The 21,231-nt window shown below is 42.0% G+C and overlaps 1 protein-coding gene and 1 pseudogene across 1 annotated transcript; both read left to right on the top strand.

Annotated features, from left to right (window-relative positions):
* The first annotated feature begins 4,294 nt into the window (after positions 1-4,294).
* LOC115537679 (uncharacterized) lies at positions 4,295-20,034 on the top strand. The gene is made up of 16 exons (XM_030349724.1): positions 4,295-4,598; positions 4,832-4,901; positions 5,186-5,563; positions 5,990-6,313; positions 6,447-6,719; positions 6,831-6,903; positions 7,217-7,250; positions 10,625-10,811; positions 14,394-14,458; positions 14,686-14,755; positions 15,560-15,937; positions 16,908-17,231; positions 17,365-17,625; positions 17,754-17,826; positions 18,124-18,157; positions 19,041-20,034. The coding sequence occupies exons 2-16, from the start codon at positions 4,835-4,837 to the stop codon at positions 19,263-19,265; spliced, it is 2,766 nt and encodes a 921-aa protein (XP_030205584.1). The 5' UTR covers positions 4,295-4,598; positions 4,832-4,834; the 3' UTR covers positions 19,266-20,034.
* Positions 8,706-8,825, top strand: LOC115537853 (uncharacterized; annotated as a pseudogene).
* Positions 20,035-21,231: the final 1,197 nt, after the last annotated feature.

Raw genomic sequence — 21,231 nt, forward strand, 5'->3', positions numbered from 1 at the left:
TTACAATCACAGTTAAAGGTAGGAGACCCCTTTGGTTTGAGGGTCTATTTTTTTAATACCGTCATTATTATAATTATTTGTTACCTATATGTATTCCTATTTCAATATGATTATGATCTTTCTAGATTTTCGGCTACTTCCTGACTACGGAGACATACTTGTTCTCCTTGTCTATAATTAAAGTAATGATACCACAGAATTGTATTTTGACTTTGAAGAATGTTTTTTAAAAAATGTATGCCAGTGTCATATTGTATACTGCATAAGTTATTATGGACTATGGGGTTAGACACACTTCGTTTCCCTTATACAATCTTTAATGTGTTAATAATGATTATTCTCTCTGGAATATAACAACCACGTAGATTCAGCCCCAGCACCCTCCATACAGACCCTCCCGGAGGGACCACTAACGGAGGGGAGCAGGGTAACGTTCACCTGCAGGGCCATCGCACCCTGTCCCACCCAGCCGCCTCACCTGAGCTGGAACCAGTCAGGAGGCCCTGAGGGCCGGCTGGAGCCGCACGGAGACCAAGAGCCTAACGTCAGGACCCGGCAGCTGATTATCACTCTGTCAGACCGACATCACGGGGTCCGCCTCACCTGTCTGGTGGAGTATCCGGTGAACGACCCAGCAGGCGGGCCCAGCATCAGAACAGCAGAGAGCGTCGTGACGCTCAACGTTTTCTGTGAGTGACCAGCAGACGGTCCAATCAGTGAGCCAGGACGGCTGAGAAGCAGAAAGACTTTACATACTGCATTCAAATCCGTCAACAGCGAAACCATAGCTTGAAATTGAAGACTTATCTTGCGTTCCTGTAGATTCCCCGAAGGATACCCAGGCCTCCGTCAGCCCCCCCACGGTGTCGCTGGTCAGTGTGGTCAACCTGACGTGCACCAGCAGAGCCAACCCCCCCGTTCTCCGGTTCACCTGGTTCAGGAGCAGTGCGGAGGGACCCCTGAACGTGTCAGATGGATCTTTGTACAGCTTCAATGTGTCCAGCTGCAGAGGAATCTACTACTGCGTGGCCACGAATCCCCTGGGAAACCAAACATCAAAAGAGATTAAGCTAACTTTCAGCGGTGAAAGCGTTGGTAAATCAACTTCCACACATATCCCTACAATCTCTAAATGGATATGACTATGTGATCTACCTTGATTTGTCCCCTACAGGATTGAATGTCCCTCTGATAGTGAGATTCTTAATCGGTATTGTCTTCCTTACTGGTCTGATCATCTCTGTCCTGTAAGTAAAACACACACACACAATTTAGCATGAACAATGATGAGTCAAGATTAACCTTACCAGCAAGTGTGCTGGGTCCGTCTCCGTTCTAACCCGTGATCCCACCTCATGTTTATAGGTGGTTCCTGAAGAAACCTTCAACACAGCAACCGGTATAGGAAGCAGGCACTGCGTTATGGGTGGCCCTGACGGACCTAGGACCACCCACTGTTCAACAGGCCCACCCAAAACCTTTCTTGAAAAAAAAGAAATTCTTCTGAAATGCTTTATTTTTGCAACTGATATTGATGCGTGATCCGATTTGCGTTAAAAGCCGTAGGCTATTGTTTTAGTTATTATAGCCTAGGCTACAATTGAATGCATCTTCTTTGTATTAAAAGCCAAGCTCAGTCTGTTGCTAATGATATCGAAATATTGTTGAAAACTTAAATCAATTAAACAGAATTCTAAAATAGTCTGCCTCATATTATACGAGCATAACTAAACTATATCATATAGTTTAGTTATACGGGAGCGAAAAATGACTCTTGTGCCCGGCTTATATTTAAAAAGGGTTGTTCTGAAGTAGCCTAATTACCCGTAGGCGTGGTTTGGGCGTGAAGTGCAATAAACCAATGAGAGTGCCAGCTCCCATCCCCTTTAAGAGCCATGAGCGCATTTGAATCTGACGAGTTGATATTTTGACAGCGCGTCTGCAGTCTCAGATGAGACAGATGCACATGAATTTCAAACTTCAAATGGCTCAGTTGTTTATGGCCAAATAATATGGCCTAATTCATACATGGAATAAGGTTTTCTTCCACAACTTCAGTCCTCAAATAAATTTCGGCAAAGAAAACGATGATATGACATATGATATGCAGTAACTGTGGTTCTATTTAATGATATACGCAATACATTATAAACATTGTTTCTTATCAGTATTGTATGCATTATCGTTATCGACTTGTGTTCCTAATATGCATGTGTCCCCCCGTTAACATACATTGCCATGGACTGTATTATGTGTTACGTGTTTAGTTTCCGTGTGTTTAAACAGATGGACGCGCGCGCGTGTGTGTGTGTGTGTGTTATAGATACACACACGCGCGGCCGCATTCATTCATTCTTTTTAACACTCACTCGCGGTAAAACAATGTTTTCTCACAATCAAATACTCATCAATCCTAACAGTTATGGGCATGTACACGATGTCTGTGTCAAGAAAATGTGTTTGATGTACGGTGTTTGCAGATGCATTGATTTAAAAGTACAACTTATTACCGCTGTATCAGCTGATCTTTCCCGCACAAAAAAAGGTGCACAAGCATGCATGCGCCCTTAAAATAGCATCTGAACAACGCGCCACTGACTTTAAACCAGGTGTTTCCTGGTTTGTGGCGCAAGTGGTTTCTGAAACTTGAAAATAGCACCAGGGACCATTTGGGCCAGAACACGCCTCCTACTGTCGCCGAGCTGCCCCTTGGGGCACAAGATCATTCCCTAATTTACCGACGCGTGGCGCAGGAGGGAAAGAACACTCTGCGCCAGTTGCAAACTAGCAACGACACATGCGCCAGTGAGAAAGTCAATTGCGCCGGATGCAAGGTAGAGCCATTGTGTGAATCAATGTCTTTCTGAGCAGTTGGGTTAAGGGTTATTTTATGTAACTGACGATGTTATTTAAAAGGAATGGACGACATTTACTCTTCTTTGGGACGGATTAGGAAATAAAAACATTGTAAAAGGCTACAAAGCGTAAAACCATGGGTTTCATAGACATACAGTAAGTGAGGCGAACACAACATTCATGGGGTACAGATGTCGTGAGACTATATGAATCAGGGCATTTACGTTTACGAAAAGTAGGAGATAATGTAGTCTACCATAAATATAGCCCTATAGAAAGTTATGTAATGAGGTGGCCTGGGTTTTCTTTAATATGAAAGAGGGCATATGGGGGATGCATTCAATTTCCCAAAAAATCATGAAAATTCACCATTGAAACATTTTGGAAATAAAAGACATTGCAATGAATTCATGCAGTTATTGGAAAGAGATTGGAACTGGGCGATCAGACCAGGGGGTGCCCTGGGATCACTGTGAAAATGGGATGTCTCTGCAAAAAAAACATATTATGATTGTAATCTTAAATTATGGTTCATTAACTGTCATTTAACAAATAATTTTCCAAATGGTAATGCATGCATGTACGTATCTTTAAATCCATGAGCATTTTATTGTTTACGGAAAAAGGGGAAAAATTTGTCCAAAACATTTCTTATTATTATTATTATTTTCTGTATAGTTTTCCCCTAGGAACTGACCGCGGAGTACGTGGAGATAACTGCTCAACGGCCTTATTACCCACAGATCAGGGCTGAACTGGAGAAACACTGAATCTAATATTTTGGACAAATGGATTTTGTATCAACACGTCAGCAAAATAATACTCTGTTTAAGCATCTATGACTCACTACAGCCAACCAGTAGCAGGACTAAGTACAGCAGGACTCACTACAGCAGGACTCAGTACAGCAGGACTCACTACAGCAGGACTCACTACAGCAGGACTCACTACAGCAGGACTCGACACAGCAGGACTCCCTATAGCCGACCAGCAGCGGTGCTTGAAAAAGCTTCAAAGAATTGTACTGGCTTTCAGAATGAAACCAAACTATGGTTCTGTTTTTGTTCGTCGCATTTCAATTAGTAAGAACTAAGAATAAGTTATAATCAATGTAATTGTTTTACATAGCAGACGTTCTATACTCATTTTAAAAACGCAAGACAACCTTTGGTGAAATCTTTTTCCAGCTTTTCTCTCCCTTCAGACAGTAACTATGCTCACTAAATACAACACAGGCCTTTTCATCTCTGTGAATTTATCGATTTTAACTCATCTCAGATCGTACTGTGAATACAAATTAATCTGGGGACTAAATATTCTTTATTATTAAATCAGCATTCATATGAATCTAACCACACATTTGCCAAATATGTGGTTGAGAAGAGGAAGTACCACGATGCTGTAAGTCAAATTTCCTGCTTTCCACAAGCCATGTTCTCTTATGTCTTTCAGTTCAAGTGACAGCAGCATTGGGTCTGATCAAAGTAACTCTTTATTTGGTGCAGTTTAGTCTCCTCTCTCAAGGAGAATATTAAACACAATTACCAATAACTGACATGAAGGTCGATTTGCCGTGCATGGATCATAGAAGGAGTGGTCACAGAGGGACAATCGCTATAAGTGGAAGTTTCCTAACTTCTGTATTTAAGTACACCTTTGCCTAAGAACGCATTAGTGCAACACTGTTGTTCATTTAGAACTAACCCTGCCAGTTGGCTGTAGAAAACCACCTACTGCTCTCGGTAAGGAAATTATACATGATATATATATATATATAATTTTTTTTAAGGCCTTGAATTAACTTTTTAATGCAGGTTCTTGTTACTAATGTTGTTCCATGTAGCCTACTCTATTTCCATAATGGTTATTTGTAGTATTTGTACAACAACGAAGATGTAGTTACCTTAACCCAGTCCACAGTAAAAACTAAAACGAATGAACCTTAACTCTAACCTTCTTTGAATTCATGATGCAGGAGATGAGGTTCACAAGATGCATCACGATGATCAAGTTGGAAATGCTACTGAATGTCATCTTTGTTTCGGGTGAGTGGTGTTCAATTGTTTTATTGTGAATATTTGGATCCAAGTACTGAATATGTTTAGGTAATACCACGCCAACAGACTCGTCTTACAAGACCCAGAATGAGTCATTAGTTTTACACCTAACAGATTGCTTATCTGCATGTAATCGATAACTGAAATGTATCCATGTTCAGAATGTGATGCCGGTCTAGTAGAGCTATGGCCAGCCTGTTAGAGGAGGATGTGGTGGGACAGGAAGGATGCATGTCATTGGCCAATTTGTGTAACAAATGCTTGTATTGCAGGTGGTGAGGAATCCTGTCCTGCAGCCCTTAATGCATCTATGCCAAACAAGATGGAGGCATTGAGTGACACCTGTTTGCAAATTCCATGTTCATTTGATTCAGTACCATCAAATAAAATAGATAAAAACAAAAACATTTTGGGTGCATGGATCAAATCTGACCACGCTTTTGACGGTCATCCAGAAAATGTGGTTTTCCACGCCAGCAAAACCAATAATATATATCCTATTAGTATCATTGGGAATATGACAGAATACAACTGCACAACTGTTTTTACAAACATGAAATCAAGTTATGCTGACGTATATTACTTCAGAGTGGAAAGCACCGGTTTCAGTGCAACTGACGTCTGCAATCCTCTTAAAATCACAGTTAAAGGTAGGAGAACCCGTTGGGTTGTCTATTTTTTGAGGGCAGCAATTATTATCATTATTTGGATTCCTATTTCCATGATTATGATAATTTTAGATTTTCAGCTACGTCCTGATTAGTCAGAGATACTTGTTATCCTTGTATAGAATTAAAGTAGAGATAGCAGAGAATTGTATTTTGATTTTAAAGGAATGTTTAACCAATGTTTTATGCCGTCATATATATATACCGTCATAAATAATACTTATTGTGGACTATGGGGTCAGACACACTTCGTTTCCCTGATAGAATCTTTAATGTGTTTATGATGATTATTCTCCCCTCTGGAATACACTGGTACACACTGAACACTGAACATGCTGCATTCATTCATGTGGATATTGAAGCTACATTTCAGCCTAAAACAAATGTTTCTTGAAAACAACCACGTAGATTCAGCCCCAGCACCCTCCATACAGACCCTGCCGGAGGGACCACTAACGGAGGGGAGCAGGTTAACGTTCACCTGCAGGGCCATCGCACCCTGTCCCACCCAGCCGCCTCACCTGAGCTGGATCCAGTCAGGAGGCCCTGAGGGCCGGCTGGAGCCACACGGAGACCAAGAGCCTAACGTCAGGACCCGGCAGCTGAATATCACTCTGTCGGACCGACATGACGGGGTCCGCCTCACCTGTCTGGCAGAGTATCCCGTGAACAACTCAGCAGGCGGGCCCAGCATCAGAACAGCAGAGAGCGTCGTGACGCTCAAGGTTTCCTGTGAGTGACCAGCAGACGGTCTAATCAGTGAGCCGGGACGGCTGAGAAGCAGAAAGAGTTTACATAATGCATTCAAATCCGTCAACAGCGGAACCATAGCTTGAAATTGAAGACTTATCTTGTGTTCCTGTAGATTCCCCGAAGGATACCCAGGCCTCCGTCAGCCCCCCCACGGTGTCGCTGGGCAGTGTGGTCAACCTGACGTGCACCAGCAGAGCCAACCCCCCCGTTCTCCGGTTCACCTGGTTCAGGAGCAGTGCGGAGGGACCCCTGAACGTGTCAGATGGATCTTTGTACAGCTTCAATGTGTCCAGCTACAGAGGAATCTACTACTGCGTGGCCACGAATCCCTTGGGAAACCAAACATCAAAAGAGATTACGCTAACTGTCAGCGGTGAAAGCGATGGTAAATCAAACTAACCCTGACCCTATAATAAAAACCTTACTATAACACATATCCAAAATATATCTAAATGGATATGATAAATGGAAATCTAATTTTTTTTGTCTCCTCCAGAATTGAATGACCCTCTGATAGTTGGTGGATTCTTTGGAACCGTCTTCTTTATTGGTCTGATCATCTGTGTCCTGTGAGTAAAACACACACTGTAGATATAGATATATTTAGAACAATATCGGTAGAGATCTAGATCTAGATCTGCATAGATCTATGCATTAAGTTAAGGATCTAAATATCTATATGTTAGGGATAATCCACGATGAAGTGAGAATTAGCTTGAGTCTTAAAATAATGGTGTTCATTAGTATTGTTGACGGTTCTGTTACATATGTTTATATATATGAATCATTTAGGTTGAACAATAATAAGGCAAGATGAACCTTTCCAGGATTTGTGCTGGGTCCGTCTCCGTTCTAACCCGTGATCACACTTCATGTTTTTAGGTGGTTACTGAAGAAACGTTCAACACAGCAACAGGTAGGAACCACACCGTGGTGGACAGCGTACTCGCATCCTGCACTTGAACATAGAAATAGTTTACCCTAAGAAGGCAAAGTTAACAAGTTTACTGAATTGATAAAAAGAATGTGGACGATGAACTCATTAGAATTTTTGGAGGACGCAGTCCTTTCTGTACATTGTCTTAATCTAGGCATTGTTAAAAGTATTTGCGAAAAAATTAACAAATAGGTTTACTTGCAGTAAAAATCGATCGATCAAATGGACTTAATGTATACAATTGTCTACAAGGTAATTACTCAACGGATCTTAGCCCACCCAAAATAAGCATAATGTACTCTGCTACCTAAAGAAATACATATTGTACTCTGTTACCTCAATAAATACATAGCTAATATAGTAGAACTATGTATTGTACTTTTGCTGTCTTATACAAGGTAGCTCTCCAGAAACACGAACAATACAATAAATGTTTTGCTGTGGTGTCCAAAAATGGCAGAACCAAAGAAACACAAGGGAGTGCTAGAAAGTGAGTGCAGGACATTTCAGACACTGTGGGAAAATGAATATTTCTTCATAGGAGTAAAGGGGAAATGTGCAATAAAACTGTAGCAGTAATGAAAGACTATAATGAACGACACACACTGAAACCGAGAACATAAAGTTCAGCAAATTGCAACTAGCCTGCTAGCTCAACAATAGTTTTTTTTCGTGCTAATGTAGCCGGCGCGGTCTGCATATCGCCGACTACTGCGTTATGTTCTGGCGCACTGAAGACAGGACGCTGACGTTCTTTTATGGCACTTTATTCTGTACAAGTTCAATGAGAGCAAAGATTCAGCACTATATCTTCACGGAATGAACCAGCCTAACATAAGAAAAAGGACAACTGAAACATTTGGGCTATACTACTCGAAGATAGAATGGCGAGCGCAAACCACGAGGTTAACAATCTAAAGCTCACAAAACATAAATGTTCTCGACAAAACATGACTAAATGTAAGTGCACTCATCCTGAAATACATATACAAGTTACCATGTGCAATAAAACTAAAGTTAGAACAGGTATATTTCAAGTTCACATTGCACTGCTGTGGACACGTACCTCTCTTATCAAGTGAACGCAAACTGAGAAAATAACGCGAAAATCCAGCATATAGTCACCACTATCCAATAGATGGCGCAGTTACACAACAATTAAATCTCCCAATACCTAAAAACGACCATGAACAATACAAGATTTTGGTGAAATAAAACTCACATAACCACAAAATATAAAATGAAAGGATGCAAAAATATTTGTGATTCTTTAATCTGTTACACTAACAAAACACAAGAAAATGCCATAATAGCCAGTTAAGTGGTAGCTCAACTCATTGCCTGACATGGGAATCCATTCTCAGATGGTGCCTTCATAAAACAGTGTCTCGCTAAAATTGCAGGAATAATGTGCCTGGAGAAAATTCTGGAATTCAAAACTGGCCTTAACACCATGGACACGCCCGATCTCGTGTGATCTCGGAAGCTAAGCATGGTCGGGCCTGGTTAATACTTGGATGGGAGACTGCCTGGGAATACCAGGTGCTGTAAGGGGTGTCAGGTGGTGGCCAATAGGTGGCACACTTCCCTCTGGCCTTAACATCCGTCCCGATGCCCCAGTGAAGTGACGGGGACACTGTGCTGTGGTAGGCCCGTCCTTCGGAGAAGACGTAAAACCGAGGTCCTGACTCACTGAAGTCATAAAAGATCCCAGGGCACTTATCGCAAAGAGTAGGGGATTCCCCGGTGTCCTGGCCCAACCAGACTCATTCAATCTGGCCCCCTAATAATCCTCCTGTATAATTGGCTGACTCATTAATTCCCTCACTCTCATCCTGAAGCTGTTGTGTGGTGAGCTTTCTGGCGCATATTGGCTGCTGTGCATCACCCAAGTGGGTGCTACACACTGGTGGTGGTTAGTGAGGTCCCCCCCTTCACTGTAAGTGTCTTTGGGTTATTGAAAAGCGCTATATAAAATAATAAATAAAAATGTCCAGAAACACAGTTGTGTGGCGAATCGAAGACTTGAGGGTTACCTTACAACATCAAGTGTGGGAAAAAACTTATGCTTCAGATTTGTCCTTGATTGCATGTGATGAGAGCACAGATGCCACAGACACTGCACAGCTGTTCATTTATTTACGGGGAGTCGATAACCTTTGCATTGCGGAGGATCTGCTTGATCTCTGGAGTCTAAAGGGCACAACAACGTTAAGGACGTCTTCGAGGCTGTGTCAGATGCAATTGACAAGATGGGACATAACTTGGACAAGCTGTGTGGAGCAACAAGGGATGGGGCTCCAGCAATGGAAGGCGAGCACAAAGGAATGGCCTCTAGGGTGTGCTCCAAAGTGCAAGGGAGTGGAGGTGAGGCTGTTCAAATGCACTGCTTCATCCACCATCAAGCCCTTTGTGGCAAAGCCGTTCAGCTTGGCGATGTGATGAACCCTGTCTTGAAAACTGTCAACATAATTCGAGCCTGAGGGCTCTTCCAAAGCTTTTCTATCTGATGTAGATGCCGAACACAGGGGCGTACTCTACCATTCTGATGTGCGCAGTCAAGTGGCGTGTTGCTGCGGTTTTATCCACTGAGATCAACTTTTTTCTTTTTCTCTCTTTAAAAGAGAAGGACCGACCTCTTCATGAGCTGCAACTTCAATGTTGCGCACTTCCCCAAGAAGTCCGAAATCAGATGTGCTTTTCCGAAGGCCAAACTTTCTGTGCTAACTCAGCGCTTCCAAGATTGTCCAATGGATGCAGAAGAAGAGGAAGAAAGTCTGCAATTAGAATTTATCGAAATGCGGTGTGAAAATTATCTGAGGAATCAACATCAGCTTCTCTCCATAACCGACTTCTACCGGAGCTTGGAAAAGGCCAAGTTTCCACTGATGAGAATCCACACAAAAATAATGATGAGTCTTTTCAATAAGTTACTGTTCAGTAACATATTCGCATAACAAGCTTGAAATATACCAATACCTTTTTCCCTTTTATACAGGGCTGTGAAGGAGGGTCTCAATCATGACTAAGAAACCTGAGCTGCCAAAGCTTTTTGTAACAACAATAATAAAAACCCATGAACCCATGATGGCTGTTATATAGGCTGAGTTTTTTCTTTAAGCATATTCAATTATCAAGCATTGCTGACCTACATTTGATTGATTTTGTTAACTTTGATACACTTGAGTGAGGCGATAAACCTCAGCTCTGGTGCATGGCCCAGCCCTTCTTATATTTTTCTTTTTGTGGGCTTCAGTGAAAAAAACCTTGAACATCCCTAACCGTGTTCTATGGGAACAACTTGTTCACTCCTCTTTCAGGTCATGTATTCATGCATCAATGCTCTTCCACAGAATCCAATATTCGAGGCGTCAGACAAGCAGGTGGAAGAGGAGATCCACTACGGAGAGATCGACTTTGCCAAGCGAGGTGCTGTGCAGAACCCGGTGTTCCCCCAGGGGGAGGAGCAGACCTCAGAGTATGTTGAGATCACTGCTCAACAGGCTAAGAACACACAGATCAGGGCTGAACTGGAGAGGAGCTGAATAGTTTGGACTGGGATCTCTTTAGTATCCACTCATGTATTGTCAGTGTAAAAATATCCTGCTTCAGCATCCATGGCACCCTTTATGCTTTTTGGTCTCCAAGGCACCCAATAAACCAAAACAAAAGTTTGTACGACTCCCTGCTTGGTTCTGTTTATGAAATCAACAGCACAAAAAATGTTAGGAAAGGCCACTTTTATAAAATGCTGCAAAGAAACAGCAGGATGCATTTCATTATTTTTTTTCCAAAGTGCCCCCTCTTCAAAGTGGAAAATATTCAAATGTGAATAAGTGGGAGGGAACAACTCCACCCATTGGAGGGCAGGTATGTCCACAGCGGACGAGGATGTGATGTGAAGGGTGACAACGATTTTAAAGTTCAGCCAGTTACCCAATGGGTGGAGTTTGTCCCACCCACTCATTTGCATTTTAATATTGTCTACATTGAAGCGTGCCATAATTTGAATATGCAAACGCAAATAGTTGTAACTTTTATTTGTATATTGTCCACATTTAAGCAGACATTTTTTTAAATGCAAAGAGATAGCATTTTATTGTATATCTGAGTCAAATAATGTGTGTACATTATGAAAAATAAAAAGCATTAGTGCTATTACATTTTCATCTTCAACATTGTGTTTTCATTTGATTAGGGTCCTCAAAATGACTCATTAGTTCACAGCCCTTGAGAGTATGGTGGGGAGGATTGGACTGAGAGTGTGGATGGTGATGGAACTGGTTCTGGACCAAAGCAGATTGGTGGAAATCGAGATTGTCCCAGATGACAATGTGAGAAGCGCCAAGCGCAAGTAGCTTTGTGGGCGGTTCTATGGCGATGTCGCTATTTTACCGGCGCAAAAATCACTCTTGCGCCTGGCGCAAATCTGAAAAGGGTTGGTCTAAAGTAGCCTAATTACCCTTAGGTGTGGTTTGGGTGTAACGTGCAATAAACCAATGAGATTGCACATCTAAATCTGACAAATTGATATTTTGACAGCGCGTCTGCAGTCTCCGATGAGACAGATGCACATGCATTTCAAACTTCAAATGGCTCAGTTTATGGCCAAATAATATGGCCTAATTCACACGTGGAATAAGGTTTTCTATTTTCAGTCCTCAAATAAATTTCGGCAGAGAAAACTTAAAACACATATGATATGCGGTAACTGTGGTTCTATTTAATGATATACGCAATACATTATAAACATTGTTTCTTATCAGTATTGAATGCATTATTGTTATCGACTTGTCTTCCTAATATGCATGTGTCTCCCCATTAAAATACATTGCCATGGACTGTATTATGCGTTACGTGTTTAGTTTGCATGTGTTTGAACAGATAGACGCACACACGCACGCCTGCATGCATTCATTAATTATTTTACAGATACACACACGAGGGCCCGCATTCATTCATTCTTCCTAACTCCTTTTTAACTTTTTAACTCACTCGCGGTTTGATACTCATCAATCCTAAAAGTTATGGGCATGTACACGAGGTCTGTGTCAAGAAAATATGTGTTTGCTGTACGGTGTTTGCAGATGCATTGATTTAAAAGTACAACTTATAACCGCTGTATTAGCTGTTCTTTCCACAACAACGCGCCACTGACTTTAAACCAGGTATTTCCTGGTTTGTGGCGCAAATGGTTTCTGAAACTGCAAAATAGCACCAGGGAACACCAGAACCGCCAGTCTGCCTGTCTGTCTGTTTGTGTGAGAGTGCGTGTGCGTGTGAAACGTACGTCTCCAAAGACTTCAATCTATCAGAGGTGAGTGTCGACCTTGACTCTCCAGAGTCTGCGCCACCAGTTGTTATTAGTGGCGGAATTAGTCGCGCAGTGCTGTGTGTGTGTGTGTGTGTGTGTGTGTGTGTGTGTGTGTGTGTGTGTGTGTGTTTGTGTGTGTGTGTGTTGCGCTGGAGCAACGGCAGCAGAGAGAGCGCGTGGGAGCCTCTACGTTATAGCCAGAGAACTAAACCCATGGGGAGGTCCGAGCAGCTCGAGCGCTAGAACGCACTGTTTACGTCGTTTACGTCACGCACACAGAGATGCGTCCGGTGATCGCCCCGTAAAGCGCGTGATATTTAAAAGTTGGCAGAAGCGGTTAAAAGCCGTGCATCAGAGTGTGCACCCAGGGCCGTAGCACCAAATCCTGGGCCCTGTATACAAAAGGTACTGATGACCCCCCCGGCAAAAAGTTAGTATTGCCAAAATCGGTTGTAATTTTTTATTTTGAGGCGGCAGGGGGTGTTGTCGCAGCTAAATGTAACTAATAAAGTAACTTGTAATCTAACTTAGTAACTTTTAAAATCAGTTAAGTAACTAAGTTACTATTTTAAGGAGTAACAAGTAATAAGTAATCTGATTAATTTGATTAAGTAGCAACACCGGTCAGCTTAGCTCAGGTGGTAGAGAATTTGTCTTGTAACCGAAAGGTTGGTAGTTCGATCCCTAGCTCCTCCTAGCGAGTGTTGATGTGTCCGTGAGCAAGGCACTTAACCCTAACTGCTCCTGACGAGCTGGCTGTCGCCTTGCATGGTTGTCTCTGCCGTCCGTGTGTCAATGTGTGTATTAACCGATGTTAGTCGCTTTGGATAAAAGCGTCTGCTAAATGCCCTAATTGTAATTGTAACACTGACTAGGACTCACAACAACAGGAGTCATTACAGCCAACCAGCAACAGGAGTCTCTACACCAGGACCCACAATTGCAGGACTCACTGCAGCAGGACTCACTGCAGCAGGACTCACTACAGCCAACCAGCAGCAAGACTCACTGCAGCAGGACTCGCTACAGCAAGACTCGCTACACCAGGATTCACTACAGCAGGACTCGCTACAGCAGGAGTCATTACAGGACTAACTACGGCAGGACTCCCTATAGCCAACCGGCAGTAGAGCTTGAAAAAGCTTCACAGAAGAATTTGACTAACTTTTAGAATTTAAAAAACGATGGTTCTGGTTTTGTTTGTCGCATCTCAGTAAGAACTAAGAATAAGTTATGATCAATTTATTTGTTTGAAAGAGTAGGCCTTCTATACTCATTTTAAAAATGCTATACTCATTTTTTGGTGAAAGCTTTTTCCAACTTCTTCTCTGTCCATACAGAGAGTCACTATGCATACTAATTACAACACATGACTTTTCATCTTTGTGAATTGATCAATTTTAAAACATTTACAATTGTACTGTGAATACCCATTCATTTGGTGACTACATTTTCTTTATTTTTATATTTGCAGTCACAGGACTCCAACCACACAATTGCTCAATATGTGGTTGAGAGGAGGAAGTACCACAAAGCTATAAATATAATTTCCTGCTTTCCACAAGCCATGTTTTCTTGATATTTTCAGTTCAAGTGACAGGCAGTATTAGGTCGGATCAAAGTTACTCTTTAGTTAGTGCAGTCTAGTCTCCTCACTCAAGGAGAATATTAAACACAATTGCTAATAACCGACATCCAGGTTGATTAACCGTGCATGGATCATAAAAAGAGTGGTCACATAGGGACAATCGCTAAAGGTGGAAGTATCCTAACTTTGGTATTTAAGTATACCTACCTCTAACAACGCATTAGTGCAACACTGTTGTTCTTTTACAACAAACTGCCAAAGAACAAAAAGCACCTACTGCTCGCGGTAAGGAATCAAAACATGATGTATATACATAATTTTTTACAGGCCTAGAATAAACTGATTAATGCATTTTCTTGTAACTTTTTTTGTTCCATGTAGCCTGTTTTTCCATATTCCTTATTGGTTGTATTTGTAACAAGGAAGATGTACTACAGTAGGTACCTAAACCCAGGCAACATCAAAAACTAAAACGACGATACCTTCACTCCTTCTTTGAATTCATGATGCAGGAGATGAGGTTCACAAGATGCATCATGATGATACAGTTTGAAATGCTACTGAACGTCATCTTTGTTGCAGGTCAGTGGTGTTCATTTGTTATATTGTGAATATTTAGTTCCAAGCATTGAATATGTTTAGGTGTTGGCACGCAAACAGACCCGTCAGGGGTTGTTCGGAATTTTGGACATTGGACCTCATTTCCAAGTGAGCCAGTGTGTTATCTATCATTGGAGACCGTTTAACAGGTTTCATTCAGTCCTTCTAGTTGTAGAGATCGCTGGTGCTAGGTTAGCGCAGGTCGACGGTTTCTGCTAGCCTGCCAATAAAAACAGTTTTTCCCACTGCACAGTACACCCGAGGCAAATCAATTATAACGCCAGACTAAAGATGTTAATATCTGTGTTGATAGAATACTGTTAGAAATAAAACTATTGTTGCATCGCAATTATCGCACAACATTTTGAGGGACTACTTTCTCAGCAGTGGCGGAATTTTACTTTGCTCCGGTGTAGCAACCAATTCACTACAACAGAACATTAACAGAGAAGCGCACTCCAGTCAGGGACACCTACTAGTAGGTGCCTATGTAATATCAGGCCGCCGCTGCCGTAGCATGCTTCCAACTACAGGGAAGTATAAACTAAATGCAATGCGACACTGGCCCACTTGGAAATGAGGTCAGATGTCCAAAACTCCGAACAACCCCTTCAATGGACCCAGAATGAGTCATTCGTTTTACCATTAATGGACTAAATGCATATCCATGCTCAGAATGTGATGCCGGTCTAGTAGAGGTGTGGCCAGGCTGTTAGAGGAGGATGTGGTGGGACAGGAAGGATGCATGTCATTGGCCATTTTGTGTAAAAAATGCTTGTGTTGCAGGTGGTGAGGAATCCTGTACTGCAGCCCTTCATGCATCTATGCCAAACAAGATGGAGGCATTGAGTGACACTTGTTTGCAAATTCCATGTTCATTTGATTTAGTACCATCAAATCTACTCGATAAACTCAACATCTTTATTGGTTTATGGCTAAAATCGACTCACCATTTTGGGCCTAATCCAGAAAGTGTGGTTTTCAACGGCAGCAAAACCAATAATACCTATCCAATTAGTATCATTGGGAATATGAGTGAATACAACTGCACAACCTTTTTTACAAACATGAACTCAAGTTATGCTGACACATATTACTTCAGAGTGGAAAGCACCAGTTTCAAGGCAACTGACACCTGCAATCCTCTTACAATCACAGTTAAAGGTAGGAGAGCCCTTTTGGTTTGAGGGTCTATTTTTGATTACTGTCATTATTATAATTGTTTGTATTCCTATTGTAATGTTATTACAGGGTTCCTGCACATTTTCCATTTCAAAATTCCATACTTTTCCAGACTCAAATTTTCAGACTTCTCTGAGGATTTTCAGTCAATATTAAACATCTTAATACAAATTGTTAGATGCTTTTATGTAAAAAAAAAAGTAAAAAAACGTTGAGCGGCTACCGCTAGATGCTGTGAAGACACGACAGCTCTTATGCGCCTGCATCTGGCTTACATTTGCCGCCTCCCCCATGTTGGAGATGGCGAACAATTTCAAGCATAGTTTGCATCTAGCTTTATTTTCCCACTTGGTATCCTTCATCAAGTCGCACAGTGGTGTGGCGAAAGTTAACAATGGTAACCAGATACCGTTCTCAAGACAGCTTGATTAGTTTCATATCATCGACAGGTAGGCTATCGTTAGTAAGCTTGTTTTGATTTGTATGTATTAATATATTTTATTTTAGATAATGAGATAATAGTCTGGAAACAACACAAACATTTTTCACTACCCTTTTCTCATATCTATACTTATCTAGACCTGGAAATTACTCAAATTAAATTCCATACTTTTCCATACTGCGTAGGAACCCTGTTATTATGATCATTCTTAATTTTTCGGCTACTTCCTGAATAGGTAGACATACTTGTTCTCCTCGTCTAGAATTTAAGTATCGATACCACGTAATTGTAGTTTCCCTTTAATGAATGTTTTAAAAAATGTTCATGCTAGTGTCATATTGTAATAATACGTATTAAGGACTTTGGGTTGTGGCACAATTCGTTTCCCTCCCCATGATTATTCTCCCCTCTTGAATACATGGTCAACACTGAAGATGCTGCATTCATTCATGTGGATATTGAAGCTACAGTTCAGCCTAATACAAATGTTTCTTGAAAACAACCACGTAGATTCAGCCCCAGCACCCTCCATACAGACCCTCCCGGAGGGACCACTAACGGAGGGGAGCAGGGTAACGTTCACCTGCAGGGCCTTCGTACCCTGTCCCAAACAGCCGCCTGACCTGAGCTGGAACCAGTCAGGAGGCCCTGAGGGCCGGCCGGAACCGCACGGAGACCAAGAGCCTAACGTCAGGACCCGGGGGCTGATTATCACTCTGTCGGACCGACATGACGGGGTCAACCTCACCTGTCTGGCGGGTTATCTGGTGAACGACACAGCAGGCGGGCCCAGCAACAGAACAGCAGAGAGCGTTGTGACGCTCAACGTTTCCTGTGAGTGACCAGCAGACGGTCCAATCACTGAGCCGGGACGGCTGAGAAGCAGAAAGACTTTACATACTGCATTCAAATCCGTCAACAGCGGAACCATAGCTTGAAATTGAAGACTTTTCTTGTGTTCCTGTAGATTCCCCGAAGGATACCCAGGCCTCCGTCAGCCCCCCCACGGTGTCGCTGGGCAGTGTGGTCAACCTGACGTGCACCAGCAGAGCCAACCCCCCCGTTCTCCGGTTCACCTGGTTCAGGAGCAGTGCGGAGGGACCCCTGAACGTGTCAGATGGATCTGTGTACAGCTTCAATGTGTCCAGCTACAGAGACATCTACTACTGCGTGGCCACGAATCCCTTGGGAAACCAAACATCAAAAGAGATTACGCTACCCATCAGCGGTAAATCAACTTCTACCCATAGACCCCATAAAATACTTTAATGTAACAAATATCCCAAATATATCCCTACAATCTCTAAATGGATAATGATAATGCCCCAGTGATCTGCATTGTTTTTTCTCCTCCAGAATTGAATGTCCCTCTGATAATTGGTGGATTCTTTGGTACCATCTTCTTTATTGGTCTGATCATCTCTGTCCTGTAAGTAAAAACACACACTAACACACATCTATAGATATAGATATATATCTGTAGGTATACATCTGAATATGTATAGATCAATATCTGTAGAGATCTATATCTATATCTGCATAGATTTATAGATATAGATATGGATCTAAATAGCTATATGTTAGGGATAATCCACGATGAAGTAAGAATCAACTTGAGAATCTTTAAATAAGGGTGTTCATTAATATGGTTGATGTTTCTGTTATATATGTATACATACATGTATAAGTCTCCGTTCTAACCTGTGATCCCACCTCATGTTTTTAGGTGGTTACTGAAGAAACCTTCAACACAGCAACAGGTAGGAACCACACAGTGGTGGACAGCGTACTAACATCCTGTACTTGAGCGTGGACGATGTGATGTCCTTAACATTTTTCTAGGATGCAGTCATTTTTTGTACTTATTTTAAGCGTTCTCAAATGTGTTTGCAAAAAACTTAACAATTGGAATTCTTGCATGACTGACTAAAATTCTATATTTTTGCTACAATTTAGCAAATATTCTGATTGAATTAACACATACAGTTGTCTACAAGGGAATAATCAAGCAAAGAACAAATGCAAATAAACTGTACTTAAAGCAAGTCATTTTGATTATTAATGTAAGCAGAAGACTGATAGCTGCTCTTCCATCAAGCCTTCCAAATTCAACATTTGTAATAACCGCTGCAGTTTGTGTGCACTCCTCCGTGCAAGGCTATTTTTTTATTAAAAAAAAACAAGATTCAAGAGGGCCCGCGAACATGCTTATGCAACGTACACTATTAAATCTTAATCGTTTGGCCCAGGATTACTGAAAATAAGGGGATTTGAATAAAGCCGGCTCTCCTGGTATGTAAGATACATTTGTTCTACGTTCAGATGAATTGGACTGCAGCGCTAAACACGTGAAAGTGAAAGTAGCTGGTACGTGAGGAGGAGTTGAAACGATCGTTTGGGCCCTGGGGTATTGACACATTCAGCCAAGCGGCATTCCTGCTCTTTAGAATATCTCATCTCATTCAGAAGCGGTCAATCACAACACACATTCTCACAGAGCCAACTAAGTGACTGATGACTATGCTATACTTAGCCTTCATACTTAGCCTTCCAATAATTAAACTTTATCTTAGCTCTCCCAAAATAAGCATAATGTACTCAGCTACCTCAATAAACACTTATTGTTGTTCACGCTTCTTTCAGGTCACGTATTCATGTATCAATGCTCAAAATCCAATATGTGAGGCGCCAGACAAGCAGGAGGAAGAGGAGATCCACTATGGAGAGATCGACTTTGCCAAGCGAGGTGCTGTGCAGAACCCAGGCCGGGTGTTCCCCCAGGGGGAGGAGCAGACCTCAGAATACGTTGAGATCACTGCTCAACAGGCTAAGAACTCACAGATCAGGGCTGAACTGGAGAGGAGCTGAATAGTTTGGACTGGGATCTCTTTATCATCCACTTATGTCAGTGTAAACATATCCTGCTTAAGCATCTATGGCTTTCTGCAAAACGTTTCTAAAACATGGCACCCCTTATGGATTTTGGTCTCCAAGGCACAGAATAAACAAAAACAAAAGTTTGTACGACTCTCTGCAGGGCTAGTTGCTGTTTAGGAAATCAACAGCACAACAAATGTTAGGAATGACCGCTTTTATAAAATGCTGCAAAGAAACACCAAACTGCTCTTCATTCAATTTTAAGGGACACCTCAAAATAAAATGCTGCGATAGGAATACATATGCAATGCATTGTATGAAGCTGGCATAGTATGCAAATGAGTCATAAGTACAATTTAAATGAAATCATCCAATCCAACCCTTTTCCAAAAATGCCCCCTCTATAAAGTGGACAATATTTAAACGTAAATAAGTGGGCAGGAGAAACTCCACCCATTGGAGAGCGAGTATGTCCACAGGGGACGAGGATGTGATGTGAAAGGTGACACAGATTATAAAGTTCAGCCAGTTACCCAATGGGTGGAGTTCGTCCCACCCACTCATTTGCATTTTAATATTGTCTACATTGAAGCGTGCCATAGTTGGAAAATGCAAACCAAATTGCTTTAATTTTTATTTGGATATTGTCCACATTTAAGCAGACATGTTTTAAAATGCAGAGAGATAGCATTTTAATTGTATATCTGACTCAAATAATGTGTGTATGTTCTGAAAAATAAAAAGCATTAGTTCTATTGCATTTTCATCTTCAACATTGCGTTTAATTATTGTCCTCAAAAGGCCTCCATAATCCACAGCCCTTGAGAGTATATGGTGGGGAGGATTGGAGTGAGTGTGGATGCTGATGGAACTGGTTCTGGACCAGATCAGATTGTTGGAAGTGTAGATTGTCCCAGATGACAATGTATTTCATCTGCTCTGCAGACATTTGACATTCAAATATCTGTGATGTTTCTCCCTGTGACCTTCTCAGATTAAACCCTTCAGCTATGAAAATGGATTCATGCAGGATTTCATCGTCAGAATCAGAAAGGATGTAATTGCCAAGAAGGGTTTTACACCAACCAGGCATTTGGCTTGGTGAATAAGGTGCATACATTAAGACAATAACAATGAACAATGAACAAACAGTGATATATATAACACAATATAAACAAGCAGGGACATAAGTGATCAATTAAAAATAGGATAAAATAGTTTAAAAAATAAAAAATAAAGTAAAAGATACTTAAAAATGAATTTACAAATTGGTGATGGGTATGAGTGCCAGAGTCAGAGTCAGTCAGTGGGGGTGGTGGTCGTGGGACCTGTTAAGGAACCCAACTGAAGAGGGGAAGAAACTGTTCAAGTGGCGGGAGGGTTTGGTCCTGATGGACCGCAGCCTCCTGCCAGAGGAGAGAGTTCCAAATAGACTGTGACCAGGATGGGAGAGGTCGGCCATAATCCTGCCTGCCCGCCTCAGAGCCCTGGAGCTGTGCAGGTCCTGGAGGGATGGAAGGTTGCAGCCAATCAACTTCTCCGCAGAGCGAATGATACGCTGCAGTCTGCTCTTGTCCTTAGCCGTAGCAGCAGCGTACCAGACAGAGATGGATGAGGTTAGGATAGACTCAATGACGGCAGTGTAGAAGTGCACCAACATAATCTTTGGCAGGCTGAACTTCTTCAGCTGGCGCAGGTAGAACATCCTCTGCTGGCCTTTTTTGGTGAGGGACCTGATGTTGAGCTCCCATTTTAGGTCCTGGGTGATGATGGTGCCCAGGAAGCGGCAGGACTCTACAGAGTCGACTGGGGAGCCACACAGGATGATGGGGGTGGTTTGGGCTGGGTTCTTCCTGTAATCCACAATAATCTCCACTGTTTTTAAAGCGTTAAGCTCCAGGTTGTTCTGGCTGCACCGGGTCACCAGATGGTCAATCTCCCACCTGTAGGCGGACTC

The sequence above is a fragment of the Gadus morhua genome, chromosome 23 (genome assembly GCF_902167405.1).
Source record: "Gadus morhua chromosome 23, gadMor3.0, whole genome shotgun sequence".
Classification (NCBI taxonomy): domain Eukaryota; kingdom Metazoa; phylum Chordata; class Actinopteri; order Gadiformes; family Gadidae; genus Gadus; species Gadus morhua.